General features: G+C 45.2%; 1 protein-coding gene across 5 annotated transcripts in view; it reads left to right on the top strand.

The window, feature by feature from the left end:
* LOC146775743 (uncharacterized) overlaps positions 1-20,855 on the top strand; it is a 328,795-nt gene that overhangs the window by 34,740 nt on the left and 273,200 nt on the right. For all 5 annotated transcript variants that reach the window (XM_085637383.1, XM_085637382.1, XM_085637380.1 and 2 more), the window contains exon 2: positions 11,260-11,311. In XM_085637383.1, the coding sequence (XP_085493509.1) occupies positions 11,260-11,311 (52 nt within the window). The remainder of the gene's footprint in view (positions 1-11,259; positions 11,312-20,855) is intronic.

Genomic DNA, 20,855 nt, shown 5'->3' with positions numbered 1-20,855 from the left:
AACGTGGGACTCAGTTTCACATACAACCTGAGCCCTAAGGAAATTGACTTCTTAGACACCAAGGTCTACATCAAAAATGGGCGTTTACAAACAACAGTACACAGGAAAAAAACAGCGACTAACAGTCTCCTGCATGGCGAAAGCTTCCATCCACGCTCATTAAGGAAAAGCATACCTTACGGAGAGTTACTACGCATGAAGAGAAACTGTTCAGAAGAGCAGGAGATGGTAAAAAAATGTGAGGAAACAAAAATCAGATTTTTACAACGAGGATACAGTCATGCTGACATTGCAAGAGGGGAATTGAAAATGAAGAACAAAAACAGAATGGAATTGCTAACCAATTGTGAGAAATCAAATGAGACAAAAGGATTAACAGAAGACAACCAAACACGTTTGATACTCACCTACAGTAAAGAAACCCCTATGATCAGGAAAATACTTAACAAATATTGGAACATACTACAGAAAGATCCTGACATTGGTATGTCTATAGGAGAACATCCACAGATATCGTACAAAAGAGCGCCTAACCTCTCGGATCACCTGGTACGAAGCCATTTTGTAGCCACAAAACCTGAAAGCTGGCTACAATCAAGATCGAAGGGCTTCACCAAATGTCTCTCCTGCAAAGCCTGTAAAATTGGAAAAAATCTTAAAAACATCAATGATCCGGCTGGTAAGAATTTCCAGATAAGAGAGACTATCACATGTGAATCCACTTTTGTAGTATATCTTCTCCAATGCTTCTGTGGAAAACAGTACATTGGTAGCACAACGTGCCCCCTCAAGAAGCGCATATTGGAACATGTGCGTGCCATTCAGAACCAAGACACGGCATATGCAATAGCCAGACACATGTCAACACATGTGGGAAAATCATGGTTGGACATAAAGTACTCGGGACTGATCACAGTACCCCTAAGTGAACGAGGTGGCAATCGCACCCAAAAATTACGCAGACTTGAATCACGCCTAATAATGAGGTTCAAAACGAAACAGCCGTGGGGCCTCAATGGGGACGAGGAACTTTATGTACATTTATAGACCTTAACAACCACTGGTGTTATTTACAACCTCACCATAATTGTCTAAGAACAGTAACATTCGGCTAGAACTGTATCATCAAAAAATCTCGTTGTAGCATCACACACATATGATGGAATATTAACAAATCTCTCATCAAACTGTACACCAATTTGTTGTTAACAGGTAGCTCTGTATCCATACAGACACATATAATAGCAGACTTCGCTACACTCATGGGCACTTAGCCCCAAACCTGTGCCATTTGCAATGAAATATCATTTGTATATAAACAAACTAATTATTTGCATTGTAGGTGTTCTTGCACTTAGCAATTGAATCCACACATTTAGATAAACATTGAAGAAAATACACCAACTTCATCTGTAAAAAGTATCACTTTTAAGTAAGGAATGATGTTAATTCCGCACATTTTGAAATATGCTCACTACATCACCCACAATGCAATATAAATGGCACTCTGTAGTAAATGTATAAAACCGAGAAAGGGAAAAGGGACCACTGTAACAGTCTACCGTGACCAGGAACTCCGGTTCGAAACGCGTAGGGTTACTACCTGAGATTAAAACAACATCTTCACTATCGAGAGGAGTGCCGCGTCTTTCTTCAATTGTGGGAAAATTAATATCGAGATTATGTCCTGATCTCGACGTGTGCACCGGCTGGAAAGGTGCTCCTTCCGTGCGGGACATTTGTGTGTAAAATAAAAAAAATATATATATATATATATATATATATATATATATATATATATATATATATATGCAAACGAAAACTGCTCAACAGTAAAGACGCCACATGCGATGTCTTGATTCACCTTTATTTGTTTGGCAGGCAGCAGCACAAACATTCATGTCCTTCCAGCGCGATATCTGCCAACTTGCCATATGCGTTTCAGGATTGTTCCCTTGATCTCTGGCTTGGCTTGTGGTGAAATACAGGTTTGCAAAATGTCTCGCACCTGCGTTTTAGTTTATATAGTCCTGCCCACCAGGACATGTTCTCTAATGCATGTTGGTTCCATCATCCAAACCGGCAACATCGCTCCTTAAGTGCGCGTGAAAATGAGAGCACACACGGACCTGCTGAGGTGCAGTGCTGTATTTCACCACAAGCCAAGCCAGAGATATAGTGGCCTGCTCTGGCCACGAAGACGCCTCACTGCACCTCAGCAGGTCCGTGCGCTCTCATTTTCACATGCACTTAAGGAGCGATGTTGCCGGTTTGGGGTGGCATAAGTAAAGCAGCAAGACAAGCATGCACTGAACAGCGACCCAACGGTGTTTACTGATGGACAAAAAACACAGCGGCACCACTATGTGAATAATAAGTTAGCAGTCACAAGTTCTGTATATCCAAGGCACCAATTTCCTAAAGCTAAAACAAGACTCCACAAAGTTGCAAAACGTTTTGCAAAGTCTTCAAAGATGGAAAATATGGAAGTCGACTTGGCCATCCTGACTGAAGGTCAATGATTTACGGGGACCATGTATGGCTAGAAAAATAAGCCCAGGGATCACTGCTAAGAAACAGGACCCGCAAAACCCTCAAGGCCTGGGAGGAGGCAAGGAGAGCCAAGGCCCAACTAGCAGACGAGATCACCCCTGACATTGCGGATGAAGAAGATTGCATAGAACTCTTTGACACAGAGGTGGCAATGAGAGTTTGACCCCTATAGTTTGATTAAGGCATAACTCCACATCTAGAAGTGAAAAGAGCTCCAATTCATTAAGGAGACTTAACGATGTAGAAGCGCAGCTTAACCTCTTGAGGTCCAGGAGAGGAAGCTATCTCTGTAAGAAAGGAAATTGGCACCTGAGGAGAAAAGGGTAAAGCTGGGTCTGAAAGCCGAAAGACATGGTGACAGCAACAAATAAACAGAGGAGAATGTAGGCGGTGCCTATTATTCTAGTTTGGCCAAGGGTATTGTTCCTAAGTTTGTTGAGGGGGATTACATAGATAACTCGTTGGCTTCCTAGGAGAGAACTCTTATTGTGGGAACTGATTCCAACAATAGGGAAAGATACTCTGCTGACACTAGAAATGAGATGGCAGTTATACACACACATGAAGGAGGCACTCACTGAGCTATTTGGTCTAACCCAGAGCAGTACAGACAAAAGTTCAGGAACACACAAAAGGGGTGAACACAGACATGGGTGGACTTTGTATATGCCTCTGGATAAAGGGTAACATGGTGGATACTTATGAGGCACTCTATTATTTGGTGGTTAAGGAACACATACTTCCAAATTGTTCTTCAGAGAAGTTGTGCCAGCATCTGGTAGATTCTAAGCTAGCTTTCTAGCCCTAAAGAGCTGGGGAAGATAGCTAATGAATGGGGATGTACTAGGGTGCTCTTAAAGTCCCAAGTGGGTGAAAATAAGAAAAGAGGACAGGGCCCCCCAAGGGAAAAGATGGGTACAAGCATAAAAAGTCAAAGGATACTAAAATCCAAAAATGACTAAGGGGGAAGCCAATAGCCACATCCCAATCAAATGGGAGGGGTACCTGGGAAAGAATGTTCCATTCTATTCTATGTAGCATTTGTAGAACGCATCGTTACCCGTGGGCATTCCAGCGCTAGTAGTGCAACATAGACTAACCAGAGAGATTTATAGGTTTATAGATTTATAGGGTCCCGCTGCGGGGGAGCATGTGTAAAACCTTGACCTGGTTTCAAGGCCAGCACTCTCCCTAGCAGCTTCTGCCTACTGCTGCTCGCCATTCTCCAGTTCCTGCTCAGTGCACCGGGTTCAAGCCAGCAGCCCGTCCTGCGCCGCAGTTCCTCCTCGCCAATCCTCGTCCGTTTAAGGGGTAATCCCCCCGTCCCTCATTGTTGCCCTCCTGCATGCCTGTAATTCAGTAGCTGTCTTTGTTTTCATTTGTTTTCTCTTTTACTGTGCGCTGTTGTTGTTATCTCTGCCCAGATTCTCCCGTCGCTGCTGCCCTGGTGGCCCTGCCCCCCACTCAGCCCCGCTCCCACCTCCCAACCTCTGCTCCCGCCCCCCTCCCCTTCATATGGCGAACGCTGCGGGGGAGCGCGTGTGAAACCTTGACCTGGTTTCAAGGCCAGCACTCTCCCCAGCAGCTTCCGCCTACTGCCACTCTCCAGTCTCCAGTTCCTGCTCAGTGCCCTGGGTTCGTGCCAGCAGCCCGTCCTCTGCAACAGTTCCTCCTTGCCATTCTTTATCCGTTTTAGGGATAATCTCCCCCTGTCCCTCATTGTTGCCCTCCTGCGTGCCTGTAATTCAGTAGCTGTATTTGTTTTAATTTGTTTTCTCTTTTACTGTGCGCTGTTGTTGTTATCTCTGCCCAGATTCTTCCGCCGCTGCTGCCCCTGGGCTCCACCCCCCACTCAGCCCCGCTCCCACCTCCTGACCTCAGCTTCCGCCCCCCTCCTCTTCATATGGCGACCGCTGCGCTGTCGCGCCGCTGGTGCACCGAAGGCAAGCCCGTCAGCGCTCGTCCGCACCGGGACCGCGCCCAGCGCCAGACCCCCTGGCCCCCACGAGCACTAGGACACCCGACTCCACTACGACGCCAACACCCTCCACGCACTCAACGCCGGCCGATCTTCCACCTGCTTCCAGGCCACCCCGAAGCACACTCACGGACCCTTCACCTGCCGGAACTGCAGCTTCACCAGACAACGAACACTGGTACGCCCCGCCCGCCCCACCAGGGCAGGCCACAACCATCTCAGATGCATACTACTCAACACCCGCTCAGTCCACAAGCATGCCGTCGACCTCTGGGACCTTCTTGACTCATCCTCCCTGGACATCGCCTTCCTGACGGAGACCTGGAAGAACGCCTCCTTGGCGCCCGACATAGCCATTGCCATCCCGGACGGATACAAGATCACATGCAGGGACCGAAACAACAAACCAGGAGGGGGAATCGCCATCGTCCACAGGAACACCATCAGAATTTCAACCAACACCGAAGACTCCCTCTTCCAGATCCAAGTCGATCACAGCACCACCCTCAGAGGAACCCTTGTCTACAGACCCCCGGGACCCCGACCACAGTTCAGCGACTCCATCGCCGACCTCATCAGCACGCACGCCCTCGCCTCCACAGACTACATCCTCCTCGGAGACCTAAACTCCCACCTCGAGGACGCCAACTACAGCAACTCCACAACACTGCTCGACAACCTCGCCAACCTAGGACTCAAACAACTCATCACGTCACCCACCCACTCCGCCGGACACACGCTCGATCCCATCTTCTCCTCCAGCAACCACGTCACCTTCAGCCACACGACCGAACTCCACTGGACCGAGCACCACTGCATCCACATCTCCTTTGAGAAACACACCACGCACAACCAACAGCGATGAATCCCACACCGCAGCTGGAACAAAGTCACCGAAGACCAGCTCCTCACCACCCTCATCCGAGACCCTCCATCCGAGCCCTCGGCCACCAACGTAGCGGCCCACAACTTAAGACAATGGATGGACGACTGCGCCAACACACGCGCCCCGATCAGGAAACCCTCAAACAGGCACACCGACATGGGAGCCATCTGGTTCAACACTGACCTCCAGAATTCCAAGCAAACCTGCTGAAGACTCGAGAAGCAGTGGCGCCAAGACCAGACACCAGACAACGACGTAGCCCTCATGAACGCCAGACGCAAGCACCACCAACTCATCCGATCTGCCAAAAGAACCTCCTTCAAGGAACGCATTAACAACAGCACACACAACAGCACGGAGCTCTTCAACACTCTCACAAAGCACTCCACAACACCGGACCAGCATACCTCAACGAACGACTCATCTTCTACACCCCGAATCGACAGCTTCGCTCCGCTGACCTCGCCCTCACCACCATCCCACGCATCCACCGAACGACCACCAGCGGCAAATCATTCTCCCACCTCGCCGCCAAGACATGGAACTCCCTCCCCACCCACCTGAGACAGACCCAGGACCTGCTGACCTTCAGGAGACTCCTCAAGACCTGCCTGTTCGATCAGTAGCTGCTTCATCCCCCCGCCCCAGCTCCTTGAGACCCTCATGGGTGAGTAGCGCGCTCTACAAATGCTTGATTGACAGGGTGCTCTTCTCAAATGGCCAGGTTTTTAAGAGTTTACAGAATGGTAGATCCTTGTCTGCTATCACCAGGGAGAAGGGGGGAGTTCCATAGTTTGGCTGCGTTGTGTCCACAGGACCACCCGCCACTTCTCGCCTTTCTAAAGGTAGGGACCACCGCCCAATGGGCATTGGTGGGTCGCAGGGTTCTATTCATGGTGTAGGAGGAAACCAGGCATACGGAGATCTTGGGGCCTTTATCTAGGAATGCCCTGTGAGCCTTACAAAGGGATTTAAATTTGATCCTCTCTGCAACTGGGAGCCTGTGGAGGGATATCAAGGCTTACCTGGCTGAGTTGTACCTAGGAATATTGTGCAGAATCTGAGCTGCAGAGTTCTGTACCTCCTGCAGTTTTCTTATTGTGATTTTTGGTGCTCCCAAGTGAAGAGAGTTTCCGTAGTATAGGTGGGAGAAAATGAGTGCCTTGACCACTATTCTTTTGAAGATAATGGGGGAAAGTGTAGAATTTTCTGGCGCATCCTGATGATGCCTTGACAGGTTGCCACTAGCTTTATTCCTTGGGTATCCATGGCCAATGCTTTGTCCAGCCATACCCCCAGACTCTATATAGCCATCTTGGCAGTGGAAAGGGTGCCCAGGTTCATATAGGGATTGGAATTATTGCCAAGGACCATGAGCTCTTTTTTAGCCCCATTTAGTTTGAGGCAGGAGCTGTTCATCCATTTGGCTACTTTCTTAAGGCACGGGCCTAAGGAGGGGGACGGGGTCTTGACTGTCAGTGAGAGAAAAGACCCGCTGTGTGTCATTGGCGTATGAGATTATGGAGATCCCAAAGGTAGAACAACGTCTGCCAGTGGACGCATGTACAGGTTAAATAGTGTTGGACTCAGGGATGAGCCCTATGGTACTCTATATTTTAGTGGGAAAGTATCCGAGGTGCAGCACCCAAAAAACCTGGAAGGTCCTGTCCCCTAGGAAGGAGTTGAGCCAGGTAAGGGCTCTTCCTAAGACTCCCGCACTGTGGATTCTGTTGACGAGAGTATTGTGGTTTACAGTGTCAAAGGCTGTGCCAACCAGAGGATAACAGTCGAGCCTCCTTGGTCGAGCAGCTTTTTAGTTTCTTTTACTACTGCCAGGAGAGCGGTCTCTGTACCATGTTTAGGTCAGAATCCTGTCTGAGTAGGGTGCAGGAGGTTACGGTTTTCTAGAAATTATGTGAGGGACTGATTGACATCCTTTTCCAACACTTTACTCAATCTAGGGACTAATGATATTGGTCTAACATTACCTGGATGAAGCGGATCCAGATTGGATTTGTTATAGTCGTGCTTTTACCGTGGTGTGTTTCTGCACCACAGGTACTGTTCCTTTGGCTAAGGAGAGGTTTAGCATTTCTAGTAAAGTGGGCAATATGCGTTGTGCTGCTTTAGCTAGAATTTGTAGAGGAGCAGGGTCAAACAGAGATCCTGACTTGACTTTCATGAAGGTGGCAGAGAGGCTATGTAGTATCAAGGTGGGGAATTCCATAAGGATGTAGTTCCTACTTTCCTACCTGTCTCTGTAGAGCCTGAGATTTGTGTCTATGTGCGGCTCTTGGCATGATAGGCAAATGTCATTGTTTTTTTGGGGGGAATAATCTTGCTAGGTAGTTGCACTGGGACACTGAGGTTTGAGAGTCGAACTATTGGGGGGCATCTTTACAATCTTGCTTCAGTAGCTGGAAATTGGTGGTACTAGGGTGCGGATTTGTTTTAGCAGGTCTGGTGTGAGTTTTTATCAGAATCACTTGCTTGAGTGAGTGTTTGATTCTCTGATAGATTTTCTCACTTGCTACTGATGGGTCAGAGACCAGGACAGGTCTAGTATTACTGAGAGTCTGTATCCAAGCCTCGCTATATAGTTTAGACCAGCTGCGATCTTTCCAAGTAGTTGGTCTGGGTGGTGGGGATGAGCATGGTTGTTCCAGGACAAAGGGGATCATAAAGTGATCTGACCAAATTACTGGAAACAGATTTTGTGGTTTTAGGAGGGGATCCTTAAAAAAGATGGGGTCTAGTAGATGGCCCTTTTCATATGTGGGTCCCGATACTATTTGGGAGAGTTGAATATCAGAGAGATCCTGCATGAGCCTAGATGCATGGGGGCTGGCAGGCTCTTCCATATGGAAGTTAAGATCTTCCAATATGGGGAGATGGATTTAATACCAGCTAGATTAGCGATTAGTTCGAGAAGAGTATCCAGAAATTTTCCACATGGGGGAGTGGGGGCCGGAAAAGGAGACCTCCTGAGAAGGTAAATGGTGGGTACAGTGAGATGGGGAAGGTCATGCTTTCACAGTTGGGGAGCTGAAGGGGTTCAACGAGGCATCTAAAATCTCCATTGAGGATTATGCCAATCCCCCTGCCCATCTTGTTTTCTCGGTCTTTGCGATAGATATAGTAGTCAGGGGGCAAGGCCTGTGCAAGATCAATTCCTGACTCCATGTGGAACCAGGTTTCCGTCAGGAAGACCACTCCTGGTTTCTTTTACTCTAGGAAGATGAAGAGTTCCAACTTGTGGCACAGGAGTGATCGGCAGTTGAATTTGAACATATGCCAGCTGTGTTTGGCAGTGGTCAAGTTCTTCAGACTGCCAGCCCAGTAGAGGGGCAAAAAACAATGCTTACACTGTTTTCCCCCTTGAACAGGTCGATGGAGTATTTAATCTGGCCTGTTCTGGTGAACACCCCTCTTGCTGGTTAATGGCCATTATTATACCCATTTATAAAAAGGATTGAGGTATAATCCAGCATGTTACCAACCAATTTCTTTCTTAGATTTGGCTGCAAAAATTATGGGGAAAGTGGTCTTAGATCGGTTAACCTCCTGGCTAGATAAGTTCAAGATTATTTCAGACCTATAGTACGGCTTTAGGCAGGGAAAGGGACACTAGATCAGTGCATTAATCTACATTTGTTGGTGGGAAATATACAATAGCAAAGAAGGGATCCCTGCATATGGCCTTTATGGACCTAACATCGGCATTTGATTGCCTAAATAGATCCAAGTTATGGCCGATTCTCCTAGAGCTGGATCTGGGGCTAGACCTAGTGGCTTTTCTACACTTTGCCCCTAACAAGACCAAGACTGTGGTGAGATATAATGAGAATGGTTGTGTCAGCTTCTTGGGATGTCAAGAGAGGGGTCAGGCTGGGGTGTATCCTGGCTCCCCTATTGTTCACGCTGTATATTAACAAGCTAGGGGACATTCTCTCGGCAATCAGTAAAGACATCCCGAGAGCTGGCTCTAAACTCATACCTGCACTTCTATATGTAGATGATGCAGTGTTGTTTGCCGGGATAGGTGTAGGCCTTCAAAAACTTTTAGCTGCTTTTGTAGATTTTATGGACTTGTTTGACCTTGCAACCAATTTCTCCAAATCACGAACTATAATAATCGGCACAAAGGAGGCTGCTAGATGTACGTTTTTCTGCATGGGGCAGAATTAGCTAAAGTTCCAACCTTTCCCTACTCAGGTGTCTTGTTTGAAGAGAATGGGTCGTGGGTTGTGCAAAGAGCCCACAAACAGAGCGTACTGGCAAGGGCAGTGGGAGCTACCATGAACTTCGGAAAAAAACTGGGAACAAAGCCTGTTCTTGCAGTGTATAGAGAAAAATGTATTCCCATGACCTCCTATGGATGCAATGAGTGGGGGTATAAGGATGTGAAAGACTTACAAGTGGTGGAAAATATTTTTTTTCGCAGGCTGCTCGCTGTTCCCCTTGCATCCCCACCTTCGGGTTGCATGAGGAGCTTGGCATGGGATACATCTTGGATCACACTGCAGTCACGCCTTTAGTATGCTGACTAAGAATTTGGTCGTACCCAGTTTCCACCTTAAATCAACTTGTCATAGCGATCTGCATGGCTTTGCTGATCCCATGGCTAAGGTACAACATCAGAGCAGATGAGAGGACTAGGCCGCTCCGACTTGTACACTAACCCCAAACCTTCAAGACATATTGACATCAGGAAGATTAAGCATCAGTTTCTGGCTAGGCGGCAAGAGGACAGAGAGGGTGTAGAGACTTCTAAGCCCACGGTGAGAAATTACATCACCCTTAGTCCATGCCCATAGGCGCACCCCTACCTGTCAATAGCGTTCATCACTGCTTTTTGCTAACCAGATTCAGATTCAATCTTATTCACTGGTTACTAGCCTTTCTGAAAGGCTTTCTGAAGCCTGGGCATTCAAGGCCATGTCCATGTGACAACTTTTCCGACCAGGACACTTTTCACTTTACTTTTATTTTGTGAACTGTATGTCTCTCTGAGGAAAAAATACATTATTCTGCTATTGTGCTCATGTCATTTTGCCCAGGCAAGGCCAGCATTATTATACCTGCAGATGCTTTCCTCGCCCATGGTTTACCTTGGAGATGTAACTTCTTCTCAGGTGCTATAAGAATTAGGAGAAAGACGCTTTCTGTCCAGCTGAATTTGCACGTTATTTGATTAAATGTATAAGCATTCCACCTGATGACTTTATATGCTGCACTGTAATGGTATTTGTTTTTAATAATGAGTCATATCTTTATTCTTTTTTTTGTGAATATGGTTTTAGGAAAAGGTCTATGTGCAAATTATATCTATCACGTATTTATGGTCCTTTAATGTCTTGTTTTAATAACTGCTCCTGGTACATTTGTTTGTATCTTTGTGCTTTTATGGCTTTTATTAGTCGAATAAAGAATCTTTGACTGGCTGGCTTTTAAATCTTATTACAGAGGGATAAATATCTTTTTAAAATTGCATTTGTGTTTAGTAACTAAATTATACATTGGTATCGTATTGTATGTGTAAACATCATGTTTGGGTAGCTGTGTTTTTAAATACTGTTCTTGTGCACTGAGTGCCACTCACCTCTAAACTACGCATTGGCTGCTTTCCCCTCTGTTAACATGTTTCTTTTAAAATAAACTATTGGAAGGCGGTTCACAAAAAGAAAATATTCATTTTGTGTCTGAGAGCAAAAATGAAAAAAGTAGAAAGTTAAGGAAATGTCGTAAAGTATGGTAGAAAGAGAAAAATAACTTTTATGCCAACTTGTCATACATTTATACTTCATTTCAACATGAACTTTTACTTGCTTATATCTTTCAGACCTTGAATGAACTAGCCGCCAAGAATGCCATCTTGAAGGTGATTCCGCTAGGTATGTGTATCGCTCCCCAATCTTCTCTATTGTTACCACATCATTAGAACAGTCTGCACAGGAAAGCAGAAAGAGTTATTAATTTCTGAAGGAATATAGCACAAGTCTGAGGGTATTTTCTAATTCCTGTGTGGGTCTGCATACTATCATTTTAAGATTGTACGAAAAGGTAAATTTATTGTCCCTATAATACTAAATATATAAACTCTAAATGTAACGAGTAGAAATATTTATATTTCTCCTCGTTTTTTCCTCGTTGCATGTCTGCTGCATTAAGTAAGGGACCTCTTCCTGCTCAAAAACTAAGCTAAGCAAAATTCAGCTAACCGTGCACTGTGGTGTAACTGTGTTCATGTTGGTGCATGCCAGCATAAAGAATGCCAACGCAGGAAAAGAGCGAAGCAGTGCCAGTTCTTTGTAGGTGTGGTGCTGTTCTGCACTCTCCATTCACGGAGCACAGCAGCTTCACTTGTTGTGCTGTGTTGCCTGATTTATTTGTAAATATGGGCCGAAGTTTGTTATCATTCCTTCAGTGGCGGCTCCTCTGCTAAGGCGGAGGAGCATCGCCCCACTGCTGCAATGAAAGAAAGAACACATGCAATGATAATAATCGAGGTTATTATCATTGTATTTGTTCCTGCTGCGCAGATTTGCGGGGGCAGGGCTGTGCTGCTCTTAGAGCAGGGGGGGAGTGGTTTGCCCCCTCCAAGTGCAAAATTACTATTTGGGCAGACCTCTGGGGTTGTCCAAAACAGTCATGCACATTTCACATGTTCTCTATGCAGCTGCATTACATCCTGCACGGAGAACATGCCCAGGCCCCCATTCTCTAATTGAGCACTGATCCACAGTGCTCAGACCAATCACAATGCTGCATGGCAGCGTTGTGATTGGCTGAGGGGAGGAAGCCTGGCTGCTTCGCGTTCCGGCCCCAGAGAGAAGGGACTAGGAAGAGGTACGGGAAAGTGCTGAGAAGGTACGTTTTAAAAGTTTTTTTTTTCTTTTTACATAACCCTTTCCATCCACCGCACCCCATGCGCATCCGCCTCGCCACTCCTGATCCGTGCTGGCTGCTACTGCATTCCTTCCACTAGCCAACAAACCTTAAAATCCTTTAGAATGTGAACCAATGATAAATGGACACTCCTAGCAATACCTTCAAAGTAAATGAGTTACCCTTATCCACTGAGATGTGTAAACCGTCATTTAAATCCATATCTAGTTGGCACCTTTGCCTACTGAAATGTATTGCAATACCGCTGAATACACCAGAAAGCAAAACTATCCCAGTAATCAGTGTCTTGCCTGAGTGTGGACTGTTGTGCCTCTTCTCTTATTTTTGGGACATTTGCAATATATCACGTGTGCTCCTTGTCTGGTGTGCAGGGATGACTGACTTCCTTCTTCATTGTGTGGAGTTGTGCAGTAGGAGCCTTGCCAGTCCCATGTAATTCATTGATACACGGGTGAGCTCTTGGTGACGCCAGGACTGGAGCTACCTTCCTCTGTGAGTGTGGAGGCCAAGACATTTTCACCAGATAAGGGCTCCACTGCTTCTCTTCCCAATGACGTAAAGACTCGCTGCTGGCCCTGGCAAGCGAAACACTGAATGAATTTATATGGCTTAATCCAAAATATGAATGCAATTTTTAGCGAAACAGTGGGGGAAAGGGGGCTGACCTATTGCCTCTCTACGTAAGCTGTTTGGGTCGATCGAAAATGTGAACAGCACGTCCAGAAAGCAAGCTGACCCAAAGCTCTCTATTGCTGTTATTTTTAGGTCGAGCCTGATCGACCTGTTGTATCCTCTTCTATGAGCTCTGGGCAAACCCACCAATTGCCATTGTTTTTTTCTTGTGCCAATCCACAATTCTGGCCTTCTATTGGTCTATTCCTCTCATATGTCCCTCCATTGGGTGCCTGTTTCAGCTGAGGCGATTTCACTAAGGGGTTGTTTCTGTTGGCCGTCCTCGTCCGTGCACCCTAAGGGCATTAAAGCGCTGCAGAGCAACTATGACAACCAAGCACACTGGCTTGTTAAAATGTTTACTTTCAGCCGTCGCTCGTCAGTGCCTGGTCTGCTTCACTTATTCTGGATGGACAAGGCAAAGTCCTCTCCTTGCCGTACACGTAGTTTTGCCTCCCTTTAGAGGCAGACATGTTTCTACCAGCTCTACACACAAGAGAAAAGTCTTCCTAAATGTAGGTTATGGATGAGCTGCTACCGCCTCTAAGGCCGAGCAATGGGCCCCAGAGTGGATATTGCCTTTGGCTGTTGTCTGAGTAAAAGAAGCACCGGTAAGCTTGTCTTAAGATATAGTTTACAAATCCAGTGAACTGAGGCGGTGTTATTCTTTTTCTTCTCTCCAAAGCCTGGGTGGTTCCTAATGGGTTGAGTATGAGGACAAAAAAAAGGAAAAAAGAAAGAAAAAAATAAAAGAAGGGAAAAAAAAAAAGAGAAAAGTCTTAAGAAAACGTTTTTTGTTTGCATCTCTTAAATGTTGTTGCAATGCAGCTATAGTAACACTAGACATGAAAAGGGACAGCATCTGGAGCGCTCAAAACGTTTTAAAAAGTGAGCACTATCCACCACGCGCTGCACTGCTCAACGCAAGTGCTTATTAAATGTATGACGAGTGCGATTAGCTGTAAATAATGGAATTAAAGGGTATCGTCCATTGACTTGTAAAAACATAAAACCTAAAGGAATTATGCTTCGTCGTGATTAAAATTTACCTGTGACACATGATAAATGCAAGATAAAATGTAACTAAGGGTGTGTCAACGCAGAAAAAAGCACCAATATAATTAAAAAGAAATACAATGAGGAATAAAATAAACATGTTTTGTATTAATTGTGTCTGTCCCTTTTCCTAAACAAGTATTTTGCAATTTACCAATCGCTTTAAGCAGCTGTGCTGTTATCATTTATCACCATGTTGCGTATTCTATCTGAAACATGTCATTGTCCTAAATATATTATTTAAAAATTAGGACTGTAAGTATCAGCGACAGTAATAGTGCGAAGAGAATGGTGTCTTGACAAAATTTGGAAAGTGTTGTCATTACCCAATCACAGGCTGGATGTATAATTCTAAGGACCTACACATTTTTTAAACACAACTCAGTTGTTTATGCATTGGTGTCTGAAGAATGAAAGGCTACATGTTCCCCAGCAAGGTGTGCATATGCATAGCAGGTGCCAAAGCCGCTAGGCCCTAATGCAGTGAAATTCACCATGACACATCTTTCACTGGTGAACTCCCCCTGCAGTATTACCCTACTTTTCACATTTGAGGTGACTCTGCTATCTAACACAGAAAGTGCCTTGTGCCCCTTTGCAGAGGTCACCAAGACTCATTTGTTTGTTGCAGACTGACTGCTTGAACTGTGGAAATATGGATTTTTATGATCAGTTATGTCCCCTATCTTGGACCCCAACGGTTTCATGTATGAATCACAAGTACATGTATGTTCCCTCCAGTTCCAGTTATGAAGACGCAAACACATGTGCGTCCATCGTCAACATGTCCTCTTTCAGATCCGCCATGAATAGGCCGGATATTCCATTCCTAAGTATGAAAGGCCACCGGCTTTATATGGTTCACTTATGCCATTTTACAGTCCAGGCAAGTAGGCCCTGATTCTGTCATCAAGCTTTTCTTGCCTTCTGCCTCTGAAAGCTCCAGTCTGAGCCTGCATCTGTGACCATGAACTTTGTCTTATTCCCTGCGCGGCTCACGATGCCTGACATCAGCCTGTTGCCTGCCAAAAACTGTATTTCACCTTCGAAATTATCTGCTCCGCTCCCTGCCCAATGCATTCCTGTCTAGTAGTTTAAGTAAACATTCTTCCAGCTACCGAGCAAAGGCCCGGCTTCTCTGTCTTTATGCAAGTAATTCATAGCCCTATTATTATGGAAGACTTCTGCCCTCGCATCTAGTGTAGACACTTAGACGCTTGTACACGCACTAACAGTCAGTATAGTCAGTATAGAATAAGATTCTACTCTAAGAGACCTCTCTTTTGGATAACATAGTTCTTTAAACATAGGATGTTAGATATGATTTGGGATTAGGTTGACTTGACCCTCCAGACTTCTGTCGCCACATGTAGAGCTAAATGTCAAGTCCCCTTCACCCCCTAGTTGCACGTCAATCACACGTCATGCTGCTGCGCGCGCATTTCTGCCAAGTATTTCTGCTGACATTGCGAAATTCTTTCATGGAACCACCCTATTATGACATCACACCTGATGACGTTCTTTAGTTACACCCAGTTACGCCCACTTTTGCTACGTATGTATGCTTTATCTTCACTATCAATTGTTACGCCTCCTGCATTTGCTTCACAGTAATGCCTATTGTATAAAAGTAATTACTTATCAATAAAGTATGTACTTCACTTCCTGAACCTCCGTGGTGATGGAACTTGGAGCAACCGATTCGAATCGTCCATTGGAATAAAGCCCATTCCGAACCTCTAATACCACGGATTTTGCCTCTTATTTACTGAGCTATTTTTATTATGTTTCTGTATCAAATTATGTCCCGGTAATTAAATTATTTACCACATGAATGGCGCCCGAACAGGGACACTTTCTCATCTCACGCGCCGGCGGTGCGTTGCAGGCCCGGTCTCCTGCCACAGCTGGACGGACAACAACGCGTACCAGCAGGATTTCCTGTATCTCCCTCCGGTCAAGCGGGGGCGACTGAGGCTGCGATCAACACCCAGACGAGGCGGTGAGAAGTGCGAAGTATCCCGACCAGAGCCTAGCTGAGAGAGCAAGATCCGAGGTACACAGAGGCCCACCAAGTTCCGAAGTTCCGAGGTTTTCCGATGTTCCGAAGTTTCCGAAGTTTTTCGAGTCGAGTCCAGTCCAGTCCAGTTCAGTTCCGTTCCGAGGCCTTCCGTTCCGAGCTACCCGGTGAGTACCATTACTGGGGAGGCGTTCTGACGTGCACATAGGTTGTGCCGGTCAAGACGGGTTTGGGTACACAAATCCGGTCTGCACTGTTTTAGCAGTGTATCTGTACTGTTTAGCAGTATATCTAGTATATCAAGTATATAAATTCAGAATAATTCAGTTAATGCCGAGTATTATGTTTAGTGATTAAGTTTTCTTAGATCGTCATCATCATTGTTGCTCATTTAAATGTTAAATGTTAAAGGTGTTAATACGTCCTGCATATTGTGGTGTGAATGACTGTTCATTATTGTGTTTATTGTATTAAGTTTGTTCAAGATCAAGTATCAGATCAGTTCTCAATATGCCGCTCTTTTCGAAATTAAGACAGATCACAACTAGAAAAGGGGTACTCGAAGAAGCCGTTCCTATTCCTCCTAGGGACACTCCAGGGTACTTCATGTATCACAAACACGGCTTAGACGCTATATTATTTCTTGATTTATGGGTAGACTACACCAAGGAATTACCAGAAAGTCAGAGGTGGCCCGCAGCTGGGACCTGGGATGCAGAGTGCATCATGAAAGTAGAGGAAGAGTTATGGAAAAGGAAAGCCAGACAGTCACAGAAAGACGCCGTTGAGTTATGGCGTAAAGAATCTCATAGACGTACAGAAAAAGCACTCCGACAGGAGGAGAAAAATAAGGAGAATTCAAATAAAGTCCGAGAAAATCTATTAATTGAAGAAGGTACACGAGTGAAATCAGAACAAGTAGACAGACAAAGAAATGCTCTTATGAATGGTATGTATCCCCTCCTGGCCGAGGGATTACCTAAGGCTACTCCGGAGATACCAAAAGACTTGCCACCCCCATTGTTCCCAATAAAAATGCATCCTAAAGGGCATCCTAGAACAGCAGAAGATGTTTTTCTTTCCTCATACTTAGATGACGCAGCTCCCGAGTATGCTAACCCCGCCCCACATAGACCGTCTGCCGGGGAGGTTCAACGCCAAGATCCTGTATCTGTATCTCTACAGCAACAAATCCTGACACAAGTTCCGGCAAGCACATCTGTTTCCACATCTGTTCCTACAGCTACTTCTATAGCTGTGTCCACACCTATAGTTGCTGTATCGCGTTCAACGAATCCTTTCACGCCCGACACCCCAGATGGGGCTACCGGAGGTGCTACCAACATTTTTTCTACGCCACCCAGAATAAATAAACTTACCTTTCAAGAATCAGCACATCCACGTACCCCCAAACTCATAAATTCCCGCACGCTTAAGGAACTTCTTGTAGATTGTAGATATGACCCTGTGCCCGGCAAAGAGGACGAAATGATCATGGCATCATTACGTATCAGACGAGCCGCGGTGTATTTAGGGAAGTTACCAGGAATGACTGTGCATCTAGATAATATATACCATTTTGTCCAAACAGGGCGAGATTCTGAATGTATTAACAGAGCTATGGAATACCAGAAAGTGGAGATACAGGGGGAACTGTTACGTTTCCTCATAAATTGTGTGATCAGAAATCAAGACCGACCGGGGGTAGATCCGGAAGCAATGCAAACTCTTACCAGATGGAGTCAGAATATATCAGAAGGGAGACATGATAAGCAAAAATGTATAATAGCCATGTGCCGAAAGATCCGTAAAGAAATAGAACGCCTACACGAGGAGAGATTAGCGGTAGACCAGTTCGAACAAAGCGAGGAGGAGGAAGGATCAGGACTGCCCACAGGACAGTCAGAAACCATAGCCTATGTAGGTAGAGGAAGATCTTGTAATAGTACTAGATGTTTTTCTGATCCGATACGTCCGATATGTCCAGATAATAACAGGAATTTCCAAACACCTATAATAAATATAAGGTCCCCTGAGCATTCGTTCCAAGCCGCTGACAAATTACTCCGAGAACGAAGGGGTTATCATTTACTCGATTCTATGGATGAACAAGAATTAGCCAGGTCAGCCGTTCATTGGGTTGACAGTCCCGGAAAGTATGGTGATGATACAGTAGCACACACATTTTTGAACCTCACCCCAGATGAACAGCGTTTAGCTGGGATTTATATGATTCAACAACTCCTTATACTATATAAAAGCCAACATTCAGATCCTGGTCCCTTACCTGATATATTGACTGAATTACTCACGAATAGATGGAGAGGTTCCGGTACTAGGTTAATTAGAGAAATACTAGAATCAAGAAAGCAGTACATTCTTTTTGTATGCCCAGAACATGTCTCACTGCCCATCAAGGAAAGAACGACGTATTACATGGACAGACAGAATCCCTTACGAGAAGTACACCCAATAAAAGGCGAGGACAATCAGTTTAAACGTGTGTTTGTATACACACCCATATCTAAAATAGAACTGTTAGAAATGAAGAAAGTGGTACCCAGTCATGACAAAGACCCAGCGGGTTTCCACCGAGAAATTAAAGACATGTTACTCATGGGAGAGTATACCTATCCCGACATTATGACAATATTAAAGGTATTAATGCCTGCTGGCATTTATGAAAAACTCAAGGAAAAAGAGTGGGAGGTGGGAGATCAAAAGATAGATTGGACAGCATTAGAAGCAGAAGAAAAGGCCCGAACTGCAGGAGCAGGGCTTGGGGATAAAACTAAAGCACTCCCAGGTTTACTAGTACAGGTACTGCCACGTTTATTAACTACGAAAAAGGAGGACTGGGGTGCAATCTCAGCCTGTAAACAAAAGCAAGATGAAGACACTAGTGATTTCTATGCCCGATTTGAAAAATGTTTTGGTATAAATAGTGGCATAAAAGCAAGTAGCGAATCATACCCACATCTGTTTGTGACAAAATTAGTTGAAAATTCCTTGCCCCAAGTGAAGAATAGAGTATTAAAATTCGAGAGTACCTGGCAAGGTAACACCCCATCACAAATGTTACAAATGTTACAGTATCATCACAATAGAATTAGAGAGGAACAAGAACATGAACAAAGACGCATGAAAGACACAAAAATGAAAATGCTAGTCTCCCAGACAGTTCCAGCTGAAGTTCATAAAAAGGGTACGACACATTCCGGTGATTCAACAGGACCTGTAAAAGGGACATGCAACTATTGTAAACAGCCAGGACATTACATACACGATTGCCCAGTCCTGAAGCGTAATATCGCCACAGGTAAAACACAGGAAAGACCACGGCCACCTAGACAGGATCAGAATGAACAAGGAGCCCCGCAGCATGCACAGTCCATGCCAGCTCCACAACAGTCTATACAGTTTGTGCCAGCTGCACCAGCGCTGCCTGTTGCTGCCACACAAACCACGACACGACAGCTGTACCAGACCGCACAGTACGACTATCCTGATTATCAACGATACGCATGAACCAGCCTAGAGAGGGAAGTTGACTTACCCCTTATCGAGGTCCCTGTAGACCAAGAAGGACCTTATGTACATAGTGAATTATTAGGCCAAGATACAAAATTTTTACTTGATACAGGGGCAAGTCGAACAACTATAAAACGTAGTGAAGTTCCAGGGGCACCCCTCTCAGGCTCACAGAATATTTCCCTTGGTTTTTCAGGAAAACCTATTGTTAATGAAGTATCACTGCCTCTTCCACTTACGATAGGACCTTTGACCCGAACTACAGATTTATTGCTTACTAAATCATGTCCAGAAAACTTGTTAGGTATAAAAACACTGAAAGCTCTAGGAGCTATAATATGTTGTTCTCCGGAAGGAGTAAGATTGTTTTTACGTGATTTCAAAGGTCACTATGTGTCTCGAGACATGGATCCCCGACTGCAGACTTTACCTACACATTTATGGGCACAAGGCCCTACTGATGTTGGTTGCATGAATATTACACCATATCGAGTTACACTAAAGGCAGGAGTGGTACTACCACGAATGCGACAATACAAGTTACCACCAGATGCTGTAGTGGCTTTACTGCAAATCATTGACAAGCTCATTGCCCAAGGAGTGGTTGTGGAAACAGACTCCAATGTATGTAATTCCCCGATAATTCCGATTCTTAAACGAACAGATCCAAAGGCCCCGCCAGTATATCGATTGGTTATTGATCTGCGCGAATTGAACAAATGCATTGTGCCACAATTCCCTGTGGTCCCAGATATCTCGTCATTACTGACAGCTATTGATTCCGAAGCAACATTCTTTACTGTAATTGATCTCAAGAATGCCTTTTTCAGCGTCCCAATAGATCCGGAAAGCCAATACTTGTTCGGATTTAGTTTAAATGGACGTAGCTTTAAATTCACACGCGCACCTCAAGGATTTACAGAAAGCCCCAGCATCTATAGCCAAGCACTGAAACGAGAACTCGACAGTATCCACATGCCAGTCAACACTGCCCTGCTTCAATATGTCGATGATCTGCTGATCACCGCTAGAAGCGAACCTGAATGTGAGAAAGCATCACTGACAGTTTTACAATTTCTAGCCGAAAAGGGGCACAAGGTGTCCCCTTCTAAGCTGCAATTCTGTGTCCAGCGAGTTGTTTACCTTGGACACTCGCTGTCCAAGGAGGGAAGGCAGCTTACACCCGACCACATTCAGTTAATAGCTAACATGCCAATACCCAAGACACAAAAGGAGGTGCGGGCTTTCAT

The sequence above is a fragment of the Triturus cristatus genome, chromosome 12, assembly GCF_964204655.1.
Source record: "Triturus cristatus chromosome 12, aTriCri1.1, whole genome shotgun sequence".
Taxonomy (NCBI): domain Eukaryota; kingdom Metazoa; phylum Chordata; class Amphibia; order Caudata; family Salamandridae; genus Triturus; species Triturus cristatus.
This window is presented reverse-complemented; position numbering and strand designations above follow the sequence as displayed.